The 25517-nt window shown below is 41.5% G+C and overlaps 1 protein-coding gene across 4 annotated transcripts; it reads left to right on the forward strand.

Moving 5' to 3' along the window:
- The first annotated feature begins 539 nt into the window (after positions 1 to 539).
- On the forward strand, positions 540 to 24870 carry LOC129695904 (arrestin domain-containing protein 3-like). Of its 4 annotated transcripts, none has more exons than XM_055633352.1 (8): positions 540 to 1184; positions 6016 to 6097; positions 6939 to 7086; positions 8200 to 8302; positions 10437 to 10693; positions 11029 to 11074; positions 11190 to 11274; positions 13100 to 13238. In XM_055633352.1, the coding sequence occupies exons 1-7, from the start codon at positions 905 to 907 to the stop codon at positions 11258 to 11260; spliced, it is 987 nt and encodes a 328-aa protein (XP_055489327.1). In that variant the 5' UTR covers positions 540 to 904; the 3' UTR covers positions 11261 to 11274; positions 13100 to 13238. The 4 variants fall into 4 exon arrangements, with proteins under 4 accessions (XP_055489327.1, XP_055489326.1, XP_055489328.1 ...); XM_055633351.1 differs by lacking the exons at positions 11029 to 11074; positions 11190 to 11274 and adding exons at positions 14377 to 14531; positions 22846 to 24870 and having other exon boundaries at positions 546 to 1184; positions 13100 to 13262; XM_055633353.1 differs by lacking the exons at positions 540 to 1184; positions 6016 to 6097; positions 8200 to 8302; positions 11029 to 11074; positions 11190 to 11274 and adding exons at positions 14377 to 14531; positions 22846 to 24870 and having other exon boundaries at positions 13100 to 13262.
- The last annotated feature ends 647 nt before the right edge of the window (positions 24871 to 25517 follow it).

Genomic DNA, 25517 nt, shown 5'->3' on the forward strand with positions numbered 1-25517 from the left:
TCATATGTAAGTTTGCAATTGACTATTATCTGAAACGACCACGAGGTGGCGGAAGATACAGAAGAGAATTATGCGTCTAGGGCACTGGGTTCAGCAATTGCAGGCAGCAACCCTGGCTGGAAATTTTCTATGGTTTTACAGTAAATATCCTTTCGTGACCACCGCGTTTATTTTAGTTTGCGGAATAAAAGTTCCATTCGCATTCAAAAGGACCAAAAATGCAATGCTCAAGGCCCTGCGGATGCATCCTATGTGAGATTAATATGTCACTTCTACAAGCCGCTGTGTGGCGCCATGTGTGCATTGAATCGGTTGCATTAATTGCCTTTTGTATGCGCGTCGGTGCAAAAAAAAAAAATAGGCTGGGGATTTTTTTTTAAAAGCATAGAGATGGGATGAATTTTGAAAAAATAAAGATGGTAAATTTTGTTGCATTTTGCTTTGCTGGGATGGAGAGGGGGGGGGAGGGAGAAAGCGAGCTTGTTGGGAATGACCTCAATCAGCTGTTGATCAGCTGGCAGCAGTAGCAGTAGCAGTAGCACAGCCTGCACTCTCAAGGCGGAAGCAGAGTGAATCACGCACAGGCGCACTCGGGTTGTTTTTCACACAAAAACCGTTTTAAGTGAGGTGGTAGGAATGATACCCCCGTCTTTTGTACAGACCAAAAGCCGGGGCACAGCATCTCCCACTGTCCGGATCCAGATGCTCCTGTTTAATAGCGCACTGGTCGCGCCTGCAGCTTGTGCAGCTTGTGCAGCCAAACCCAAACCCAGGCACTGAGTGAACAGTGGTGGAGAAGATCACATTGTTTTTTCCAGATCTCCATTTTTGTACATTTTTATACTGACACACACACACACACACACACACACACACACACATATATATATCTAGATATATAACCATGGTGCTGGGAAAGGTGAGGAGTTTTACAATAAGCTATGACTGTCCTAATGAGAACAATATCCCCGTCTATGCCAGCGGAGATTCAGTCTCCGGACGAGTGACTATCGAAGTTACTGGGGAAATCAGGGTAAGATCTCTTGCAATCCATGGACGAGGACAGGCGAAAGTGCGCTGGACAGAATCTCGGAATGCTGGTTCCAATACTGCCTACACTCAAAACTACACTGAGGAAGTGGAGTATTTCAACCACAAAGACCCACTAATCGGACACGAGAGAGGTAAGCTTGGAATGTAATGTATATGCAATGGCTTAAAATGTGTCCTGCAAGTTTGCGTCTTTGTATCCCGCTGTTACTCCCAATGCAAGGTGTTAGCAATCTCGGAGAGCACGTCGCTGGTCATATACAAGGAAAAAAATGCATGATATTATCCATCCGTAGAGACATTATGGATGCAAAAGTTCGACATCCTGCGGATCACTTTTCACTGGCAGTTTTGTTTGTCAAAAGTGGTGGGACTTTGACCAGGCTGGATAGCTCTAGCCCACTGGAACACATTGTTAATATCTCACTTATTTTGTTTTACAATTCTATCTCACCGATACGTTGAGATTTCACCCCCCCCCCCTTTCTCTCCCTGTGAACAGCCCCAATCGTTATGTAATTTGTGATACTATGGATACAAAATTCACATCTGCAGAAGCAAACTCCAAGCTTTTTGTTTTTCCCGAGCTTTGAGGTTTTTGTTCCTTCTTAGATATTGAGAACCATGTAGAAATGTTACAGTAAAACAAATCTGAGAACTGCAGTACTTTATATAATGCCCTGCCTGCATGCAATGGCTTCCACGTTAAATCCGTGAGTTTGCCATAATGTTTTTTTTCATACAAACAGCTAATGTAGTGACTATCAATTGCATACGACACTACTATTTAATCTAAATGCATCATGTACAGTGGCATACAGTAACACCTAACATTCGAATATCACTTCGACGAGGTGCTATGACAGCAAATGCATTTTTTTTTTGCTGTGGATTTATACAAGAACATATCTTGTCGCCATAACGTTGACAGTGCAAGTTTTGCATTATGCTTTTGCAAATCTAATATAGCTACTGTATCATTTTATTTTAATGGTTAGTTAAATGGTTAGTTGTTTTCCTAAGTTTCCACCCTTTGTTCAAAGCGGTTCAATCCTGTTTGGGACAAGTATTGGGGGAAGGGGGGGAGGTTGCTGTGAGACTTCTCTTCGCTCATTGGCCCACACTGTCAGATGGTGAGGATGACTTAATGCTTTTTGCAGAAAAACAATTTGCAATAGCTACTTTACACCTTCGTATGTTAGGTACATTGCCAGTGAAAATATTCATTTTGCATTAAATTATAATTTATCCCCACACGTTTTTGTGGTTTTGATGCCGTGCCATAATATTAAGTTTTGCAATGAAATTGTGATATTCTATTCCAATTTTGCCATTTATTTTAGGAAAGCACTGATGCGTTGAATACAGATTTTTTTTGGCTCGTTTGCATATGCGTTTACTTTGAACTCGCTGCGTTTTACTTAATATGTAAGAAAATAGTTGAAAATAATTTTGTATTGTGCCAATTCGAGTAAATTGATTCATTGTTTTTGCAATCTCTTAAAAAATAGCTATTGACACGCATGTGGTAGCTTTGAGAAGGCAGTGAGCGTCTTCGAATGTTTGAAATAAGAATTTCACATTTTCCTTTTTTTGTAAGTGAGCTTTCGTTCATTATTATCTTACTCCAGTTTCTGTCGCTCAGTTAAGATTCGTTGCAATTACACCACCCCAGAGCGCCGATTGGCCCTGCTATTTGTTAGACTGTTGCTAAGGCGCTGTTAACTTTTCATTAGTCAATGGAGTTGCCAGTCACATCACTCCTTCTGCCTCACGTCACATTCGGGGGGAAAAAAAAACCCTTTCTGGATAAAGAGTTTAAAATGTTTCAGGGAGGGCAACAGCCAAACACTGACAGTAATAATACATCGAGAAGAAAATATGCAATTTGCATTGTATTCAATTTTATTGCATGCATTTTATTCCTGAGAGTAAAAGCAATGACTATATTCTCCATAGCATAGGACAGGTTTAGAGGGATATGGGCGAAACGCAGGCAGGCGGGACTCGTGTAGCTGGGACATGTTGGCTTGTGTGGGCAAGTTGGGCCGTATCACTCTAAATACGAACACGATATAAATTCCGACAGCAACTCTATATAAGAATTTTGCAAATTACAGGTCCTAAATATTTGGACTGGAGGTGGGAATTAAAACGCATTGTCGTTTGAGAGCTTTTTTTGGAAATGCATTGACATTTGTGAGTTTTTTTTAATGCATTGACATTTGAGTTTGTTTTTAATGTATTGACGTTTGAGAGCTTTTTTAAAAAAAAGCGTTAACGTTTGAGAGCATTTAATTTGTGTGCGGGGGTGGGGGGGGCATGCTATTTTGTGCAATGCACTTGAACAAGCTGCACATACATTCCGACAGCAACTCTATATAAGAATTTTGCAAATTATTTACAGGTCTTTAATATTTGGACTGGAGGTGGGAATGAGTAGGAATTTAAAATGCATTGTCGTTTTGAGAGCTTATTGTGGAAATGCATTGACATTTGTGAGCTTTTTTGGGAAATGCATTGACATTTGAGGTTTTTTTTTAATGCATTGATTGACGTTTGAGAGCTTTAAAAAAAATGCATTAACGTTTGAGAGCATTTAATTTGTTTTTTTGGGGGGGGGGTGCTATTTTGTGCAATGCACTTGAACAAGCTGCACACATGCAGTTGGGGTTTTGCAAGGACTGCCTTGCAATGACTGCTCACATTGCTAAGTTAAGCACGCCCCTCCCTCACTCCCTCCCATTGCCCAGACTCCAGCCTCTCAGCTCAGGCTTGTGCTGTGCTGTGTGTCCTGTGGCTGATGAATACCATGTGGATGCGGCTGCGCTGGGCTGTTTGCACCGGTTCAGGCCGGCTCTCTCCGCTCACAGCCTCTCTGCCGACCTGATTGACAGCTCGCTACTTGTTTACCGCTCCACTGCAAAAAAAAGCTCAGTCTTTCTGCTGAGCTGGCAGAAAAGGCGGAGGCAAGAAATGCATCGAATCTGGAGCAAGATCAGCTACTGCTACTGCACAAAGGGGGTTTACTGATTTAATGCAAAATGCACACACTCCTTAAATATATAATATATATAAATACTGAAACTATAATATGAATACTGATTAAAGGTGATCTTGAACTTCAGATTGTATTCTTTGGCTATTTACATAGCTAATCCTTCATAGTTGGATGTGATGGTGTCCTTGCAAAAAATTTACTAAAGCTAATGAATCCTATTCCAACCACGCCTTGTAAATTCCCTCTTCAGTGATAGATAAGGGATTTTCAAATGGGACAGGTGCACTGTTAGAAAGGGTCACCAGTGAATGGAAAGCAGCATCAGGTTGTCACAGTATTGTGCCCCTGTAAACCGTGGTGTTCGGCAGAAAATATATAACGTAATATGGAAATTAAATGAAGTAGTTTGAGTTAAGGTCGCGTCATTGAGGCGAATAAGGAAGGTCAAGCTGTTTAATTGTAAAATTATAAAACCCCCGAAGGCTGAACGGTAGCTGTGCAGGGTGGAGCTAGTGGGACACTGAGGTTCCTGATAGGACCAACTTGCTGGAGTTCGCCTAGTAACTCTAAACAATAAGCTTCACTGTTCATTCCCCATCTCCAATAAGCGTACAGTGAGGCTGGGTGTTGGCGGTAGCTGGGAGGCAGAAGGAAGTTGCTAATTCCACACTAACCAGTATAATTAAAAGAGCAAGTTTAAAAAAAAAAAAAAAATCTTTAGCTGAGTTTAGTTTATTGTCGCGTGTACCGAGGTACAGTGAAAAGCTTTTGTTGCCTGCAAACTAATCAGTGAAAAGACAATACATGATTACAATCGAGCCATTCACAGTGTACAGATACACGATTAAGGAATAATGTTTAGTGCAAGATAAAGTCATTAAAGTCCGATCAAAGATAGTACGAGGGTCTTCAATGAGGTAGATACTAGTTCAGGACTCGGGACTGCTCTCTTGTTATTGTAGGATGGATGGTTCAGTTGCCTGATAACAGCTGGCAAGATACTGTCCCTGAATCAGGTGTGCCTTTTGCCAAGAGGGGAGAAGAGGGAAGGGCTAGAATGTGACTCGTCTGTCCTGCATTCACTATTAATTTGCAAACAAACTCAAAAGTTATTTGATTGACATTTGGCTAATGCTCCAAACTTCATTGCTTCCACAAAATAAGGTGAAATAACGTCCTCCATGAAAGTAAATCATCCAAGCGGGAATGCCGTGTGCCTGACTCTTCCACATTATTGTGGAGATATCTTAACTGGCCCCTGTCTTAATTAGCTTGTTGAATAAAGCTTTTACCAGTAGCTTGCAATGAAGGTGACTTTTCAGGGCAATCCAGAATGGGCAACTGATGCAGAATTCCCACTGATGCCCATGCAATAATAATATGTCCTTAACATTTGTGGATACAGTGAATTAAACCACAAATAGTATCAATTAAAATGGTTCCTGGTTGGCTTTCCATTACACGTTTAACTATGCATCGGGTTGTATTGTAGTAGAGTGTACATTACTGGCTATCAGCTATCGATCTAGTCATATATTTGAATCCATGGTGACCAAAAACGAAAGTTCAGAAAACTTAAATCTATCTGGAAGTAGAGCTAGCTTCAGTCATGTACCAATGAAATGATCCGGTTATTGTTTAAAAAATATATATAATGTTCATCGGAAAAGGAATCTGTCCTTACCTGATCTGACGTAACGTGTTTCACCAAATACATTAAAATGGGTGATAATTAACAGATCAGGGGGAGTTGATGGACACTTCTAGCACATCTGCATCCTGGGATAGTAATTTCTGGCATAAATTATTCCTATTTTTTGAGCTGCAGTTATTATTTCTTTTAATCAATGTTATTTTACTTGTATAACTGCTGATTGTTTATTTTATAACTTTTTTAAACCTGATTCTTTTGGTATATAAAATAACATGTTTGCTAATTTAAATTATTTTGTAATTGTTTTTAGATGATGATGATTCTGAAGAAGACCTCACCACAATACCTTCAGGCAGACATGAATATCCATTCAGCTTTGAGCTTCCACAAATGTAAGATTTGCACTTTTAATTTTTTGCTTCCTTCCTTCCTATGTGCTCCTGGAAATAAAAATATTTTCAAATAATTGTAGATTTCTGTTATAAATCTGTGTTTTGGGCGATTTTCCTTATTGACCATAGAGAAGCCTTAGACTAACTTGTGATTCTAATGAAGATGCCTGTTCAGACCATATGATCTTCTCCTTTGAGAGTAACAGCCCCTAAGGTTTTCCCTCTATTGAATTTTTAAATTCAAATGAGTCTATTCTGGGCTCCATTTGTTTGTGATCATTCCATGTGAAAATCAACATAAAATTACAGAAGGTGTACAGCACAGAAGCAGGGTATTTGGCCCTATGGGTCTGGCCTACTGCTTCATTCTTCTAGCCCTATCAGAATGACTATTCCGTTCTACTTTTGTAGATCCAATTCTTCTAAAATGCTGAACACCTGAGCTATTCCTTGCGGTAGCAAGTTTCCCATTTTCGGCACTTTGTTGTTCTCTGAATTTTTCAATTGGATATTTATCAGCAGGTTTGTTCTCTCCAAACCAGTGAAAATAACATATTTGCATCTGTGCCCTGTAAAACCAGAAGAAAGGAACCTGAGGGAGAACTTTTGTCAGCACCTGGCTTCACTTCCCTAGTTTGCATCATATTCTCTTCCACCCTACTATATCAGAAACTGAACATCTTCAACTGTACATTGAAGGTTCCTAGGCATGTATACTTACAAGAATTTCAATAGGGCCTCTCTGAATTTCGAAAGACTGTTGGATTGGTTGATCCCAAAGAAGTTGACTTGTGTTGTTCTATTAGTTGCTGCCATTGACTGGTGCTTTATTTCCTGACAGACCATTAGCTACCTCCTTTGAAGGCAAATATGGCAGTGTGCGCTATTGGGTAAAAGCTGAACTGCACAGGCCGTGGATGTTGGTAATGAAAGTGAAGAAAGAATTTACAGTCTTTGAACACATTGACATTAACACACCATTGTTGCTGGTGAGTGTTTGAAAGCTTTGGAAAGCTCGCACTGTGAAATTTTGTACACTTTCCATACAGGTCCATTTTTAACTCGATTTCAAGAATGCACAGTAGGGCCCTGTAATTAAAACCAAATGGTTACAACAAAAATATATTTCTAATGTCTGAAACACCAGAGAGCTATTATTAAATTCTTCATAGAGTAAATACAGACATTCCATTTATTGTGAATAGCTTGGTATTGTATTTAAAGTTATGTCCAATTGATATTGAATATTTAATAGATTTCAAGATTTCAAGACAGTGATAAAAGTTCACCAATGAAGAATAACTACTAAACAAATCCTCTTATCACGATTTAAAACAAAACACTGAGAAGTTGTAAACTCCTCTAACCTTGCCATTGCCAATTTATATTCAAAGTCCAACTCTAAATTGAGCAATATAATTACTAAAATAAACGTTATTGAGAATGGATAAACTGGAACATCAAAGTTACAAATGGGAAATATTGTGACTTTTGTCAGATTAGGCTAGAAAGTATATTGGAAATTGGAGTGTTGGACAAACCGTGTAAATGTAAGAATGTGCCACAACAGATATCATCATGGTTTAATCTAGACACTGACCTGCCCGCATAATGCAGTTCTTGCAGTTTAACATTGGGAGAATTTGTGCTCTTTTTTGCAGGCTGAAACAAATATATTAGGCTTTAATTAAAAATTGCATTCCCCAAAATCTGATAAGACTTAAAGGATGGTGAAAGAGTTGATTTCCTTGATAATTTGTGCAAATATTCATGAAGTGGAGGTCACCTTTGTGAACAATGCTCCCAATTGTTTTAAAATTACATCTGATGTTGGGAATTAACCAAAAGTTCTATAATATTTAAGTCCCATTCATTTTAACTTGTCTAGACAATATGTAGAATACTATCCACCAGTTAAGGGGACGGGCATTATGCACCACTTGTGCACTGCTCCATATAAACCATTAATATCTTGCACTTGAAAGTGCATAGCATAAATTGTTAGCTAGTTTGCTATTAATGTACCACCATATGTCATCCTGAGAGACTGTCTATTCTGAAGGGAGCAGGGGTATTTACTGTGCTTTCTGTTCTTTTTGCAGTCACCACAGGCAGGCACAAAAGAGAAAACTCTTTGTTGCTGGTTCTGTTCCTCAGGCCCAATATCCCTAAGTGCCAAAATCGAACGCAAGGGCTACACACCAGGTAAAAATCTGGAGCACTGGAAAATTATTTCAATCCTTGGTTTTTGATTAATTAATGAATCAGCCAGGTAGCTGGATTGGTGCTTCAATTGTATTCATCACAAATGGACAAGGCTGGGGGGGGGGGAGGGGGAAATAATTGGCTTTCTTGTTCCCACTTTTGGTCAAATCAGTCGTACTTCAACTTGCCCTTACTGAAAATTACAGCCGTCTTAAATTCTGTTGAGGGGAGGATTAGGTTTGACTATTGTCAGTTAACCTTTATCGAATAGCCTGCCAGCATATGCCTTCCAACCAAGATTTGATTTTGGCCTGATCAAATACCAGAGGATGGCTGATACCAGAGTGAGTCACCAAATCTCTGGCACAGTGTCAAAAAGTCAGAGAGATTTTCCACAGAGTTATTTTGTGATGGCAATAGGCAACAAAATTTAGCTAATCTGGTTTCTTTCCAAATCTTTTCTTTTTAATTTTTAGTAAATTAAAATATATTTACTTATTTTGTTCCATCACATTTTTACTATGAAGATACAGGTGCACAACCTTTTATCCGAAGATCCAAATAACGAAAACCTCCGAATAGCGACATTTTTTCGGTCCTTGAAGAAAGGTCCTTGAAAACGTTCACCGAGGGCGGCCCGCAGAGGTGACAGCGGAACCTCCGGTCGGTCCTCGAAGAAAGGGGAACTAAATCCCCATCCATAAAAGAGAAGGTGAGGGTATATTGCGCGGGAGGGTTAATAATTGACAATATGCTGCTACCTGCCCGCTGAGTTAAAAAGTTCCCACGGTAGACACGATACACAGTGTATCGTGAGTCTTGCGTGAGAATTTTTTAACTCAGCGTGCAGGCAGCAGCAGATTGTCGCTCCCTTCAGTTTCACCCCACCTACACCCCTCTGCTTCCCGGCCATGTGTGTGACCCCTCCCCTCTCCAGCTCCCCGCTCATTGCACCGGCGCGGGGGCTTTGTACTGTCTTCACGTCGGCGATGGCTGCAGGGCAGTGCAGTCACCAGAGACGTCAGGACCAATTGGACGTCGACCACCAGGCCCACCGCAAGCACGGAGATCCCAGAGACCCACAGCCGACAGCAGCCCAGCTCAGCCCCGCTCCAACTACAGAGGAACCTGGGTTGCGGATGACGGGGCGCAGCTCGGGGCGTCGTAGGGGCCCATCGGGGAGCGGGTTCCTGTTGGTCCTGACGTCTCCGGCCACCTGCTATCCTCCGGGAACTGTACCGCCCTTGCAGGAGAGTGGGGTTGTTTGCAGTTGCAGAGGGAGGGGGCAAGGGCGGTACAGTTCCCAGGCCCACTGCAAGCACGGAGATCCCAGAGACCCACAGCCAGCAGCAACTCCAGCCCAGCCCCGCTCCAACTCCAGAGGAACACGTAGGGGCAGAAGCTGATGGTGTGCAAGGTGTTCTTGGGGTGGCGCAGCTCGGGCTGTGAGCAAACTGCCACTTGTCGCCGTAGCGGCCCATCGGGGAGCGGATTCCTCTGGAGTTGGAGGGGGAGGGGGGTATTGTGCTGTTTGATCGCCCCCTGCTATCCCAGGGACAGGGAGACACAGCGGCTTTTTAGACTGGTGGGCAATCACTTCCAAAGTTCTGCCCACACAGTCAGTACACCTCTCCTACACTGCATTTCATACAAACATTTATTCTGCAAGAAAAAACGACATTGAAGACTCAAACTCGCCACCGAGTAACTGCCGGGATCAAGGCGCAAACTCGTGACCTTGCGGATATGAGCCGAACACTCTACCACTGAGCCAGCCATTAAAATTTACGCTAAAAAATTTCCATTCCGAAGACCGACAAATTCTGAATTACGAAAAGTGTCTGGTCCCAAGGCTTTCGGATAAAAGGTTGTGCACCTGTAATAAAATGGGTTCCGATTTCCATAACTCTTACTGGGATCAATGCTGTTAATATTACCATTGTTAAACAGTGTAGACTGTGTTAAAGCACAAATACTATCAATTTAGTAGACTGCTGATTGATAATACATGTTGATGAATAAATAAATGTTGTTTAAATGGCACTTTAAATTATTGTCTTTAATGAGACTGAATACATATGGTGGACATAGTGACACAAATTACATTGTGCACTGTGTATCTTTTCTTGTGCAGGTGAATCAATTCACATATTTGCAGAAATTGAGAATTGTTCTTCCCGCATGGTTGTGCCAAAGGCAGCCATTTACCAAACACAGACTTTCTATGCCAAAGGGAAAATGAAGGAAGTTAAACACCTTGTAGCCAACTTGAGAGGAGAATCGCTGTCGTCTGGTAAATCAGAAAGTTGGAATGGAAAACTACTGAAAATTCCGCCAGTGTCGCCGTCGATTGTAGACTGCACAATAATTCACGTGGAGTACTCGCTAACGGTAGGTGTTGAATCGTGTGCTGACATTGCAAAATTATCATTGGTGACACCGGACCTCTTAAAGAAGGTGGCTTACCATGTTATCATTTTCTTGCTTCAGTTTCTGTTCACCCTTTTCATTTTCTTCTTTTAGTCTTTGGTTAAGTATATTTAGTTGTCGGAACATCGTAGATAAGTGGGGATCCTTTAGCAGCCAGTTTCCCTCCGAATAATGAGCCCAAGGAGTGAAATTGGCTGTCAAGGAAGGCCCAAGAAACTGTATGGGAAATGTTCATGCTCTTGATATTTTTATCAAGAAATTTTCATGCTCTTGATATTTTTCCTGACCCTTTTTAGGTTTCCTGCTGTAAGTTGGAAGAGTGCAAAATTCCCTTTTTCCCAGGTAACTTTTGTGAATGCAGGTGTTTGTAGAGACAAAAAAAAAAAAAATTAAGTGTCTTTTTAATGTTTGTGTATATTTCTTTCCCATTTAAAAAACTATCTTCTCCATTCTCTAGATCAACCCGCACTACATCCCGGCCAAGAGGGCGTGAAGGTGACCTGCTCCCAGGCCAATGCCGCTCTGTAACCGGCTGTCAGGAGGTGCGCGGGGTGACTTGCCCTGTTTTTAAAACTGTTGAAACATTTTTTTTAAATTATTCTTAAGGGGAGACAGTTAGCTTCCACTTATCCCTCCTGTGCTGGCCCAGTTGAGATTGGAGACTCACTGTCTTGGGAATAGTGTCATTTTATATTTTGGGAGAATTTGTCCCTTCTCTAGTAACTTGCCATTGTCCACCTCTGCTGCACTTTTTTTTAAATTCCGCGGTAGCTAGTTTAACCGTGACCATTCTAGGATGCGTTACAAGGTTTAAAAATCTAACCTTGTTAACGTCTTTCTCCTAAAGTGTGTGACCTTGTTTCCTACAGAGAATATAGTAGCAACAACATTTTTTTAAAAAGAAATGCAACTCTTGTTACTGTGTGGTCAAATTAAAAATTTCCTTTCTGTAAAGCTCTACAACAATTCTCAAATGAAGATATTTGTTCTGAATTAGAAAATAGTCCTGCATTAAAACTCCAGTCAATTGTTTTTGTTTTCCCTCCACTTCATAGACAATCCTAATCTAATGCACATTTCAACTCCCTGTGGATGTATGAATGTAAATTTAAATTGTTTAATTTTTGTGTGATTTTCCTTAAAATGAAAGTGCAAGGCTAGAGTTTTAAAAAACACCATATACCGAAGTTGCAGATTCTACATACACCCTCCGTATAGATTAGACACCCTTAACTGACATAATATTTTGATTCCCCACATTAGGTACAGGATACTGAGTTGGATGATCAGCCATGATCATATTGAATGGCGGTACAGGCTCGAAGGGCCGAATGGCCTACTCCTGCACCTATTTTCTATGTTTCTAATCTGAATGAAGAATTGATGAGAAAAACAATCAGCTGGAGCTTGTAATCACTTATCAAAAACTTTACCTCCAACTCCAGTGATCGATATAGAATCATAAATTGAGGACAGGATCTGTGATGCCCTTTGCATTAAATAATCTGCAACTATTTGGGGTCCAGAATGAAATGTGGTTACCTCCTGTGAACTATTAAGGTTACTGTTTAGCAGTTATCTTTGAACCTTTGTTAGCAGCTATCCAATATTGGACAAGAATCAAAACCATTGGTAGAGGATGGTGACAGGGAAGAAAATTGGAAGATAATTCTTATTTGAACGCACACAACCAAAACTGCACACAAGAGTATTTCTGAAAGTCTACAAAAGTAGATGAGTTGCTTTCACATACAAACTTTTTTTGAGGAGAGACCCAAGTTTTAATGAATAATGTACCACTATACTTCTGAATACAACTCTTGGCATTTAACCTTGTATTTTCAGTAGCGGAGCATTCTGGGGTTAATTGCAGTGCCTTCTGCCAAAGCTCACAGGGCTGATGCATACCAGAGTACGTTGTGAACTTCACAGACAGGGAAGCTCTCACAGTTTTGATTCCAGTTCTACCAATATGAATGATAACAGCCGGACATTGGTGAAGGCACTACTTTTGGCCTCAATGTTTCCAAAATTCAGGGATTAGTATTTGCCTAACAAAACTGATGAAGTTTCCTGTTCTACAGATTGCTATCCAGCGGGCATGCTGGAAGTGCATGTGTATGGAAATATATTGGAAACTGTATTAGTTGGACCTTTTTGGTAATGGCACAACCACCTTCATTATCCAGGTGTTCATGTGACATGTAACCACTTGGGTGAGGTACCACAGGGCTGGGCTGCTGCCATTGGAACCATGCTCCAACACGAGTTGCCACCCTCTGAAGACGAGGGGTAAGGGGAGAAAGATGGAAAGGAGAAGGAGAATGAATCGGCAATTAAAATCTCCCTATTTTTTTTCTCTCATAGGTCTATGTGGACATCCCAGGGGCAATGAATTTAACATTAAATTTACCACTAGTCATTGGAACGATTCCTTTGCATCCCTTCGGCAGCCGGACATCCAGCGTCAGCAGCCAGTGTAGCATGAATTTGAACTGGTTGAGTCTTGCACTGCCTGAACAACCTGAAGGTAGGTGAAAACGCCAGAAAGTTTGAAATTCATCATAGACATCTCCCACTATTTGTCAGCTGGGTCAAACAACCACTTAGAAGTAGCAATGAGCAAGAGTCTCAAGTCTTGGAGATGCCCATGGCTAGAGGGCATGGCTATAAGGTGAGACTAGCAAAGTTTAAATGAGACTGTCAGGATGATATATTTTATGCAGTGGGTGGTGGGTGCCTAGAGACATATAGAATAGTGGCATTGAAGAGGCGTTTGGATAGGCACATGACTATGGAGGGCTGTGCAGGTAGACAAGATTAATTTAACTTGCCATCATGTTCAGCGCAGATATTGTTGGCTGAAGGGCCTGTTCCTGTGCTGTACTCTTTTATGTATTGTGTACAGTTTTGGTCTCCTAATTTGAGGAAGGACATCCTTGTGATTGAGGCAGTGCAGCGTAGGTTCATGAGATTGATCCCTGGGATGGCGGGACTGTCGTATGAGGATAGATTGAAAAGACTAGGGTTGTTTTCACTGGAGTTTAGAGGGATGAAGGGAGATTTTATAGAAACGTATACAATTATAGAAGGACTGGACAAGCTAGATGCAGGAAAAATGTCCCCAATGTTGGGCGAGTCCAGAACCAGGGGCCACAGTCTTAGAATAAAGGGGAGGTCATTTAAGACTTAGGTAAGAAAAAAAGTTTTCACCCAGAGAGTTGTGAATTTATGGAATTCCCTGCCACAGAGGGCAGTGGAGGCCAAGTCACTGGATGGATTTAAGAGAGAGTTAGATAGAGCTCTAGGGGTTAATGGAGTTGAGGGATATGGGGAGAAGGCAGGCACGGGTTATTGATAGGGGACGATCAGCCATGATCGCAATGAATGGTGGTGCTGGCTCGAAGGGCCGAATGGCCTCCTCCTGCTCCTAGTTTCTGTGTTACTATGTACTCAAGTGGAGTTACAACAAACAGAAAGATCTTTCAAATAGATGCAGCAATGTTGTGTAAGAACTAATTAAACTGATCGCTTTTTAACGGATGAAATAGAAGTTTGGTATTCCAAACAATATTGCCATCACAGTGGGCTGGACTAATTGCTGGCCATTTTAAATAATTACCATTGACTATGTTTCATTTTAGCTCCGCCCAGCTATTCAGAAATTGTGTCCGATCAGCAACGACGAAATAATCTGGCTACAACGGCAGTACGGGATGAATTAGAAAGATTGTTCGAGGGACCACTGTTTGCCTACATCCAGGAATTTAGGTACCAGCCTCCACCTGTGTATTCAGAAGTAAGTATTTTTGGTCAGTTGGAAGAGTTAAGTGGCATGAACCTCTTAGCAGTTGGAATCTCTAGGTATAGAGAATTAATTCAATTGGAACTTGTTTTAGAAGGCATTTAACATTATGATATGTGTTGTTCTTGTACTTGGGAACAAAGAGAAAACATAAACAGTTGTTGGATCTTTATTTGGTTTGGCACCTCTAACTATTATAACTGGTCCTGCGCCAATGCAAGTAGACAACTGTCCCTACTTCCAAGCTCCATATCCAAGGTAATGAGGCCAGAGGAGTTTCTGCAGTTTAAACCATGGCTGTTGAGAGCATGATTTGGGGAAAGTTATGAAGGATGTTTCTGCAAGAACTTGTGCCTTAATTTCCATAGACCAGACGTCTGGCTCCTTTGACCTACCCTTAACAAAAAAAAAAAAGAGGCTCTTCTCGGGTCTCCCTCAGTCCTTTCCACAATTGTGTGTGTTAATACACTGGACGTTGCACTGTGAGGTTCTCATCTCTGATACATACTCTGATTTGGTGATCTGAATCCAACTTCCTTTGATCAGACATGGGCATCATCCGTCCTTTTTGGAACATTGTTGGGAGAGTGTTCCCATCATGGGAGCAGAAGATCCATGTTCTCTTTGCACGTGGAATCCTTGTCCACTCCATCCTTGAGATCTCATTTGAAGATTTGCAATTACCACAAAGAAAGGAAGTTGGCTTTGGAAGGACCATGTCAGGACCCTTTCAAGTTGTGGTCTTTATTGCTCTCCAGCAGTTGCTGGATGTGGACTTTCTATGTATAACTGACCACATCTCTGTGTCTGTCACCATTATGTGTCTCCATGGGCAGTAGGCGTGTTACTGTCTAAATTTCTTGGGCAGTACAGGCAGCCCAGAAATGAAAAAACTTAGCAGTCACTTAATTAGAGCTATCATGAAACAAAACAGTTGCTTAATTTCAACAATTGTGACCCTGTGTTTTTATTTTTCCAAACCAGCACTATTTGCCATTTTTATTACTGACCCATCAAAATAGGTACCAATGGAAGTAATATTCACACACCGTCTTTCATCGTGTCACCTTCCATCACTGAGGCTTCCTCTAATACGCTGAGACATCTATTCTTCACTAATGCTGGCCTCTTGCACATCCTACTTTAGCTGGTCATTCCTTCAGCCACTAAAGTCCAAAACTAACAAATTCTCTAAATCCTCCCACCCACCCCCAATACCAATTGGATTATAAAAAGTGGATTTATTATGGGAAACAAAGAAATGAGTTGAACAGGTACTTTGGATCTGTATTCACTAAGGAGGACACAAACAGTCTTCCTGATGTAGTAGTGGACATGAGGATATGGGGTGACGGAGATCCTCATTAGGCAGGAAATGGTGTTGGGTAGACTGATGGGACTGAAGGCTGATAAATCCCCAGAGCCTGATGGTCTGCATCCCAGGGTACTTAAGGAAGTGGCTCTGGAAATCGTGGATCATTTTCCAATGTTCTATATATTCAGGATCAGTTCCTGTGAATTGGAGGGTAGCTAATGTTATCCCACTTTTTAAGAAAGGCAGGTGACAGAAAACAGGGGATTAGAGACCAGTTAGCCTGACAACGGTGGTGGGGAAGATGCTGGAGTCAATTATAAAAGATGAAATAATGGCTCATTTGGATAGCAGTAACAGGCTCGGTCTGAGTCAGCATGGGTTTACGAAGGGGAAATCATGCTTGACTAATCTTCTGGAATTTTTTGAACAAGTAACTAGGAAAATTGACACGGGAGAGCCAGTGGATGTAGTGTACCTGGACTTTCAGAAAGCATTTGATAATGTCCCACATAGGAGATTAGTGGGCAAAATTAAGGCACATGGTATTGGGGGTTGAGTACTGACATGGATAGAGAGGTGTTTGGCAGACAGGAAACAAAGAGTAGGGATTAACGGGTCCCTTTCAGAATGACAGGCAGTGCCTAGTGGGGTACCGCAAGGCTCGGTGCTGGGACCGCAGCTATTTACAATATACATCAAGATTTGGATGAAGGGATTCAAAGTAACATTAGCAAATTTGCAGATGACACGAAGCTGGGTGGCAGTGTGAACTGTGAGGAAGATGATATGAGAATGCATGGTGACTTGGACAGGTTGGGAGAGTGGGCATATGCATGGCAGATGAAGTTTAATGTGAATAAATGTGAGGTTATCCACTTTGGTATCAAAAACAGGAAGGCAGATTACTATCTAAATGGTGTCAAGTTTGGAAAAGGGGAAGTACAACGGGATCTGGGAGTCCTTGTTCATCAGTCTATGAAAGTAAGCATGCAGGTACAGCAGGCAGTGAAGAAAGCAAATGGTATGTTCGCCTTTATAACAATAGGAATCGAGTATAGGAGCAAAGAGGTCCTTCTGCAGTTGTACAGGGCCCTAGTGAGACCATACCTGTGTGCAGTTTTGGTCCCCTAACTTGAGGAAGGACATTCTAGCTATTGAGGGAGTGCAGCGTAGGTTTACAAGGTTAATTCCCGGAAGGGCGGGACTGTCATATGCTGAGAGAATGGAGCAGCTGGGCTTGTACACCCTGGAGTTTAGAAGGATGAGAGGGCATCAGATTGAAACATATAAGATTGTTAAGGGTTCGGACACGCTAGAGGCAGGAAACATGTTCCCGATGTTGGGGGAGTCCAGAACCAGGGGCCACAGTTTAAGATTAGAGGGTAAGCCATTTAGAACGGAGATGAGGAAACAGTTTTTCTCACAGAGTGGTGAGTCTGGAATTCTCTGCCTCAGAGGGCGGTGGAGGCCGTTCTCTGGATACTTTGAAGAGAGAGCTAGATAGGGCTCTTAAAGATAGTGGAGTCAGTGGATATGGGGAGAAGGCAGGAACGGGGTACTGATTGGGGATGATCAGCCATGATCACATTGAATGGTGGTGCTGGCTCAAAGGGCCAAATGGCCTACTCCTGCACAGATTGTCTATTGTCTAAAATTGTCTTTCAAAGGTTTATGCTATTAACTTCCTATGTGCTCAAATTTTGTTAGTGTTTTTATGAAGTATCTTGGCATCAGTTGTAGTGTTTAACAACAATGATACACACAAAAAGCTGGAGTAACTTAGCGGGCGGGACAGGCAGCATTTCTTGAGAGAAGGAATGGGTGACGTTTCAGGAGACGACCCTTCAGACTGAGAGTTGGGGGAGGGGGAGATACAGAGTTAAGAAAGTGTGAGAAAGAGACATCAAAGGGAATGTAGATCAAGGAATATGTAAAATAGATCATTGTTAGTGTGGAGAAGGAAAAGCAGTTGGATAAAATGTGATCAGGGACAGTCGGACTGATTGGAGAACTGGGAAGGGGGAGGGATGGAGAGAGAGAAGGAGAGCAAGGGTTACTTGAAGTCAACATTCATACTGCTGGGGTGTAAGCTGCCCAAGTGAAATATGAGGTGCGGTTCCTTTAATTTGCTCTGGGCCTCACCCTGACACAGCAGGATGTCCAGGACAGAAAGGTAATTGTGGGAATCGGAGGGGTTTAAAGTGTTCAGTAACCGGGAGATCGGGTAGGTTTAGGTGGACTGAGTGGAGGTGTTCAGCGAAACGATCGCTGAGCCTGCGCTTGCTCTCACCGATATATATAGGCGTCCACACCTGGAACAGCAGGCACAGTAGATGATGTTGGAGGGGGTGCAAGTGAACCTCTGCCTCACCTGAAAAGACTGTCAGTCCTAGGACTGACTTGAGGGAGGAGGTGTACAGACATAGTGAAAATGTCCGTTTGGCTCACCATGCCGATATGGACCTTATTGCCCGTTTACACAAATTTCATACGGTTTCACCGGAACTGCATCCTTGTATGCCTTGCCTATTCAAGCACCTGTCAAAATCTCTATTAAATTGATTGCAAGTCATTTCACATCTGGCTGTCCATTAGTATCTGCTTTAAAAAAAAAAAAAAAAAAAAAAAATGTTTTTTTCTCAAATCCCCTTTGAACTCTTTCCTCTCGCCTTTAAACTTTGTATTCTATGCCGTCACCTATGAAGAGACGCATGCTTCATATGCCGTTCTATGTTAATGAATGGCACCTTGCCATTCTATCCATGTTGTTACTTTCAAGAAATAATGCACTTGAACTGCATGGTCACACTCTTTCAGTAACATTCTTTCACACCCTTACTGGATATTCCCAGTTCTCTTTGATCACCTAAAATGCATCACTTCACAGTTGCCAAGATTAAATTCCATCCGCCAACATTCCTTTTGAATGATATCCCACTGTAGCCGTGGGCAGCATTCCTTGCTATCCTCAAGGAAGGTTGAGTCTAGCACCCTATCCTCAGTTTTCATGTCATCTGTAAACCTACTAATCATATCTCCTACATATCACATAGAAACTAGGTGCAGGAGTAGGCCATTCGGCCCTTCGAGCCTGCACTGCCATTCAATATTTAAGAGGGAGTTAGATGTGGCCCTTGTGGCCAAGGGGATCAGAGGGTATGGAGAAAAGGCAGGTACGGGATACTGAGTTGGATGATCAGCCATGATCATATTAAATGGAGGTGCAGGCTCGAAGGGCCGAATGGCCTACTCCTGCACCTAATTTCTATGTTTCTATGTTCCAATATGATCCTGGCTGATCATCCAACTCAGTATCCCGTACCTGCCTTCTCTCCATACCCTCTGATCCCCTTAGCCATAAGGGCCACATCTAACTCCCTCGTAAATATAGCCAATGAACTGGCCTCGACTACCCTCTGTGGCAGAGAGTTCCAGAGATTCACCACTCTCTGTGTGAAAAAACATTAGCATCCCAGCACTGATCAGCTTTGGAACAGCTATTTCCAAAATACCATCACCCTGCTGAACTCACAGGCCCGACGCTAGCCATCTTTATACTCTTTTCTCTGTATATATTTATTGCCTATGTACTAGTTTAATTCATCCACATTGTACATATTGTTTTAACCAGTATTTTTACTACCTTGCACTCTGATTAGACGCTAAACTGCATTTCGTTGTACCTGTACTCGTATTTGTGCAATGACAATAAAATTGAATCAAATCAAATCAAATCAAAATCCATGTGGTGCACCAATGGTCATAGAATTAAATCTGGTCTTGTTGATCCGGAACAAGGCTAATCACTTCAACTATTTCTATAACACCAGCCACATTGCCTCTGCTGCACTTCCTAGGCATTTCTTAACCTCTCACTCCATCCATTTCTGTACTGAGGACCATGCAAAGTTTTGCCATTACTAAATGTATCTGCTGTTTTCATTGATCTTCTGGATATTGATTCTTGTCTAGAGTCCAAATTCTCATGTCTATCTTTTTTTTGCATCCTGGATGTTCCCAATCAACTACATCCAAGCAACACTCCCTTGGATCGGTATCTTTTAGTCATCAATTTTTCTCATGTTCCAAGATAGACAAAAATGCTGGAGAAACTCAGCGGGTGCGGCAGCATCTATGGAGCGAAGGAAATAGGCAACGTTTCGTCCCGCATTTTTGTCTACCTTCGATTTTCCAGCATCTGCAGTTCCTTCTTGAACATTTTCTCGTGTTCCAGCTCTTGAATCCATTTAATAACATGGAGATGTGATAAACCATTGAGCTCTTCTTTCTGTCCTTTTTAAGCTTTCAACGCCAGCAGTATCTAACCTTTTTTGTTTTTCATCCAACTCTTACACCTACCCATCTGTTCATAGAAACATAGAAAATAGATGCAGGAGGAGGCCATTCGGCCCCTCGAGCCAGCACCGCCATTCATTGTGATCATGGCTGATCATCCACAATCGGTAACCCGTGCCTGCCTTCTCCCCATATCCCTTGACTCCTAAGAGCTCTAAGAGCTCTATCCCTAAGAGCTCTATCTAACTCTCTTTTAAATTAATCCAGTGACTCCGCTGCCTTCTGTGGCAGAAAATTCCACAAATGCATCACCTTGTATGTTCCTAATGTTGCTCAAATTACATAAACTACCCTTTATTAACCCATTAGGTTATATAGGTTTACAATTTGGTGTCAGCAGTGAAGAAATGCTCCCTTCCTTTATTGACCTTTGAAAAATGTACATACAAGTTAGCAACAAGGATTTAGCATATCGCTGCTGTTGGACATCAGCTCAACATGATATTTTAGATACAACAATTGTGATGTCACCAAGGATAGAGTACAGATTGAATTAATTGACTTGCAATCAGAGGAATACAGTGTGGAAAGGGGCCCTTTAGCACAAAATGCCCACGACAACCAACATGTCCCACCTACATGGGATATGTTCCCAAACCTTCTCCCAATCTTTTCTCTACATGAGCAGGTCCAATGAACTTGCTTTGCAGAACATAGTCTTTACAATGAGCACAATGTGGCATGGTTTTGACGCTAAGAATATGCTGCTCTCAAAAGTCTAGGCACGTCTATTTGGGTGTTGCAGACTTTCCTCTGACATCTAGCACGTCCATTGCTAAACTAGAATTCCTCGTTAATCTTCATGTACCTAAATTTAGTAAACTGCTAGGGCCTTAAATAACTAAGCAATAATTATAGTTCAGTACACTATTTAAAGTTGAAACTACTTCTTATTAAGATTTTAGAGTTTCCCATGGTATTTTATTGGGATTAGTTTGGCGAATCCCAAATTGGGGGGGTGCTGTTTGGTTTAGAAATACAGCGTGGAAATGGGCCCTTCAGCCCACTAGGCCCGCACTGAAAAGCAATCACCCATACGCTCATTTTGTCCTACACACTAGGGACAAATTACAGAAACCAATTAACCTACATAACTTTAGAATGGTGGAGGAAACCAGAGTACCCGGAGAAAACCCACACGATCACAGGGAGAACGTACACATATGCACAGACAGTACCCGTAGTTGAGATCGAACCACAGCCTCTGTTGCTTTAAGGCAGCTGTGTCACTGCTGGATTACTGAAAATATTAAAATTTGCAGATATACATGCGCAAAATCCCATACTTCAATTTTGCAGAATAATAGTTTCACCCGAAGGAGATGGGTGTATGGAATGAGCTGCCAGAGGAGCTAGATGAGGCAGTGTAGTTTAAGACATGTTGGACAGGTACATGGAAAGGAAAGGTTTAGAGGGATATTAGCCAAATATAAGAAAACGGGACAAGCTTCGATGGGGCTTCTCGGTTGGCATGGATGAGTTGAGCAGAAGGGTCTTTCACACTGACTCTAATAATGGCAATATCATAGTTTTTTTTTACTGCTACAAAATATGACCATATGTGAGCAGCATGCTAGCCAGTTTTAATTTCTTGTTAAAATCTTGATCCATGAGTACATTTTTTTTGTTTAACTTCAACAGAATGAACTGCATTAAAATTTAAATGAATCTGTATTTTCTTAAAGTTGTGTGCCTATTCTGCATATAAGATGGTTTGAAGCCTCCAGCATTTAAATTTAAATGCATGAAATATGTAAGAACGTGTCATGGTTGCCTCAAACCCTGGTTGTGGATTTTTTTATTTTGCATGCTGCTCTCGAACAGTACTGTTCCCGATTTTATTATAATGACAAAGCCAGCATAAATTGTGGTTTAAGTTTGAGTTCAGTTTATTGTCACGTGTGCCGAGGTACAGTGGAAAGCTTTTGTTGCGTGCTAACCAGTCAGCGGAAAGACAATACATGATTACAATCGAGCCGTCCACAGTGTACAGATATGTGATGAAGGGAATAACGTTTAGTGCAAGATAAAGTCCAATCAAAGATAGTTTGAGGGTCTCCTATGAGGTAGATAGTAGCTCAGGACTGCTCTCTAGTTGTTGGTAGGACGGTTCAGATGCCTGATAACAGCTGAGAGGAAACTGAGAAGAAATGAAGAGGGAGTGGTCGGGGTGCGACTCAAGTCAGGGTGCGACTTGACTTTGATTATGCTGGTGGCCTTACTGAGGCAGCATGAGGTACAAATGGAGTCAATGGAAGGGAGGTTGGTTGTTTGTGTGATGGTCTGGTCTGCGTCCACAATTCTCTGCAACCTCAGGCAGTCTAGGATGGAGCTGCTGCCAAACTGTGCTGTGATGCACCCTGATAAAATGCTTTCTACGACGAATCTGTAGAAATTAACTAATTAATTACAAATTTGAGGAACTTTATAGAATTATTAATGCCATTGAGCTTGAGCCTACTCCTCTCATAGACAAATCCCAGCCATCTGATTTTATTCACGAAAACTATATGCAAGATCCACATGACTTTCCTTAGATTCATAGTGCCATCAAGTTAGTACATTCAGTGCTTAAATGTTCTATTTAAACCTTGTCAGCTGGGTTCATTAATTTTTCAAACTCATTCTACTTTCCAGATTGATCCTAATCCAGATCAGTCAAGTCAGAACCGTGAAACAAACGCAACAAATTGTTCTACCCGCTGATGGGCTTTGTGTGGCCATCGAGCCTGTTCTTTCGTGGTTTTTAAAATGCATCACGGCACCGTTGAGGGCAGAAGACTCAACGCGAGGCAGAAAGGAAGCTCAAAGTGATGCTTTGTGACAATGGACAGACAGAGACAGCCAATGCTAATGAAAGCCGGAATCTGTGGCTTGGAACGCTGCTGTGGATGCCAGAGGAAATCGTAACTTTTTCGTGGGGCACCTGCGAGAAGCAGCTGAAGTGTGAACAGCGGCCACAGTTTGGCATGACTTTTAACACCATTTTCCTGGGGTCTCAACCTTAACTGAAATTTGCACATATTATTCAGTGCTTGTGTTGCGCTTCATATTCCATTCAGTCTTGATGATGGCTGTTTTTTTATTTTCATTTGTGGTGACTGCAGACATCAAGTTAGTGATTTTTGCCTGGGGTCTGCACAGTTCGAAGATCAAGTCCGCAGTGTACCAACCTGATGGAATGCACTGATGTTATGTAGCCTGGACCGACCGTACCTGCTTTGCACGTGCTCAGTATTGTCTTCTCAGGCTGGCCTTGCAACACCAACCTAACTGTGGCTTCTTTACAAACATCAAATGCCTTCAAGCCAATATGTGTTGCTACTTGTTCTTTTGCAACCTAATGTAGTAGAATAGCAACAGATCAAAAACTTGGAATAAGACTGCAAAGAAATTCTCTATTAATTTCCCTTCCTCGGGAGAGCTGTCTTTTGTTTTACTATTTGTTGCATTGCTACTATACACAGTATCTTTGTGTTTCAGACTGCCTAAAACACACAAATCTCAGGTGAATTTGTCACTTGCCAAATTGTTGGTATTCTTTTGTGTTTTGATTAAATTGCACTGTTTCAAAATGAGGGACGATTGCAAAATATGGTTGGACTTTGAATTCCTATTTTCCACCATAGCCGCTGCCATATTTGACCGTAATTACATCCCTTCTATTTTGTTACCCTCGTCCCGACGTTTCAGGTCAAGAATTAGTTAACCTGTTAACACGCACAAAATAAAATTGGCGTCTTGTCTGAAGGACTTCATTTCGTACTGGGCGCTAACTATTCACCAAGGTCAAATGGGCATTTCTGTTGTGAACGCAAGTCCTCCTCACAGTTAAATCAGTTGCAGGAGCGAATGTCTTATTCCACAAGTGGCCTTTTTGTAAAAAAAAAAGTTTAAGTATGTTATTCTGTTTTGCCAAACTTAGGTGTAGCACCCACATGGAGTAGTTTGGTGGAAGGATTTGACTGTTAATTAGTTACATTTTCTTAATCATTTTTTTTTCCCAGAGAGGGCATTGAGGTTCACGGTATTTTGCGAGTGTCCCTGGTGTATGAATTGTTTTGTGGGGTATTTGGCATTATAGGGCATTTGATGTTTCTATTTGGGTAACCCTTATTTCTTTCTTTCCAAACTAGGGATCAACAAATTGCTTAAGCAGGTATAAAACCTGATTTCCATAGAATAAGTAAAAAAAAATTACAAAAACGAATGGGATCGATCAAAATTATTCCACACCCTTTGCAGACCAAACATGGCCATTGGTGATCATGCTCGGTTATTTTCATTTCGGATCATGAGTGCACATATTTGAATATATGCTGAATCTGAATTTAATTGTGAGTTTTAAATATAACTATATATTTCTTCAATATTGGTCGATCCCCAACTTAAAAGACAAAGGACTGCGGTCCAGTATTCAATCCAGTTTCCTGATTTTTTTGTTAAAAATTGGGAATAAATTTAAAAATCCAATATGTTCTAGAAACCAAGTGCAATATTTAACAATTTTTGTAAGATTTTTTCCTTGACCGTGTACTGACTTTTTTTTTTAGTTTGGTGCTGTAATTTTGTAGATTTTGTTAAGGAAACAAAGATCCATGTTCTGTATGGTTTCATTTTTGTTTAGCTGTTCGTGTAAAATTAAAATGTTTTGCTATTGAATTTTGCACTAATTCGCATTTTTTGCTGATTCAAAATGCACGTCAAATAATGTTAAAGGTGTAAAACGACACAGTTCCAAACTGTCTAGTGCAGGGAATACCAGGTTTGATTCTTGTGCTGAAGTAACTGATCTCATCCAGGCTGTCAGCAATGGTTGGCATTGAGCAAAGGCTTAGAAAACATGTCCATGTTTGTTACTATCTGGCACCCCCTGCTGGAAGACATATATGCAAGTAACTAGCTGAAGCATTAAGAGTTTTCATGCCCCCATGGCCCAACAGGCCCTGCAACACTTGCTGTCATAGAACAACATAGAAACATAGAAATTAGGTGCAGGAGTAGGCCATTCGGCCCTTCGAGCCTGCACCGCCATTCAATATGATCATGGCTGATCATCCAACTCAGTATCCCGTACCTGCCTTCTCTCCATACCCCCTGATCCCCCTAGCCACAAGGGCCACATCTAACTCCCTCTTAAATATAGCCAATGAACTGGCCTCAACTACCCTCTGTGGCAGAGAGTTCCAGAGATTCACCACTCTCTGCGTGAAAAAAGTTCTTCTCATCTCGGTTTTAAAGGATTTCCCCTTTATCCTTAAGCTGTGACCCCTTGTCCTGGACTTCCCTAACATCGGGAACAATCTTCC

This window comes from Leucoraja erinacea, chromosome 3 (assembly GCF_028641065.1).
Source record: "Leucoraja erinacea ecotype New England chromosome 3, Leri_hhj_1, whole genome shotgun sequence".
Classification (NCBI taxonomy): Eukaryota; Metazoa; Chordata; class Chondrichthyes; order Rajiformes; family Rajidae; genus Leucoraja; species Leucoraja erinaceus.

Bases quoted from the DNA above. Each gene is read 5' to 3' on its own strand.
- LOC129695904 (XM_055633351.1), top strand. From the start codon at position 905: ATGGTGCTGGGAAAGGTGAGGAGTTTTACAATAAGCTATGACTGTCCT. The intron at 8,303-10,436 runs GTAAAAATCTGG...TTTCTTGTGCAG, and splicing joins ACGCAAGGGCTACACACCAG to GTGAATCAATTCACATATTT. The intron at 14,532-22,845 runs GTAAGTATTTTT...TCTACTTTCCAG, and splicing joins CTCCACCTGTGTATTCAGAA to ATTGATCCTAATCCAGATCA.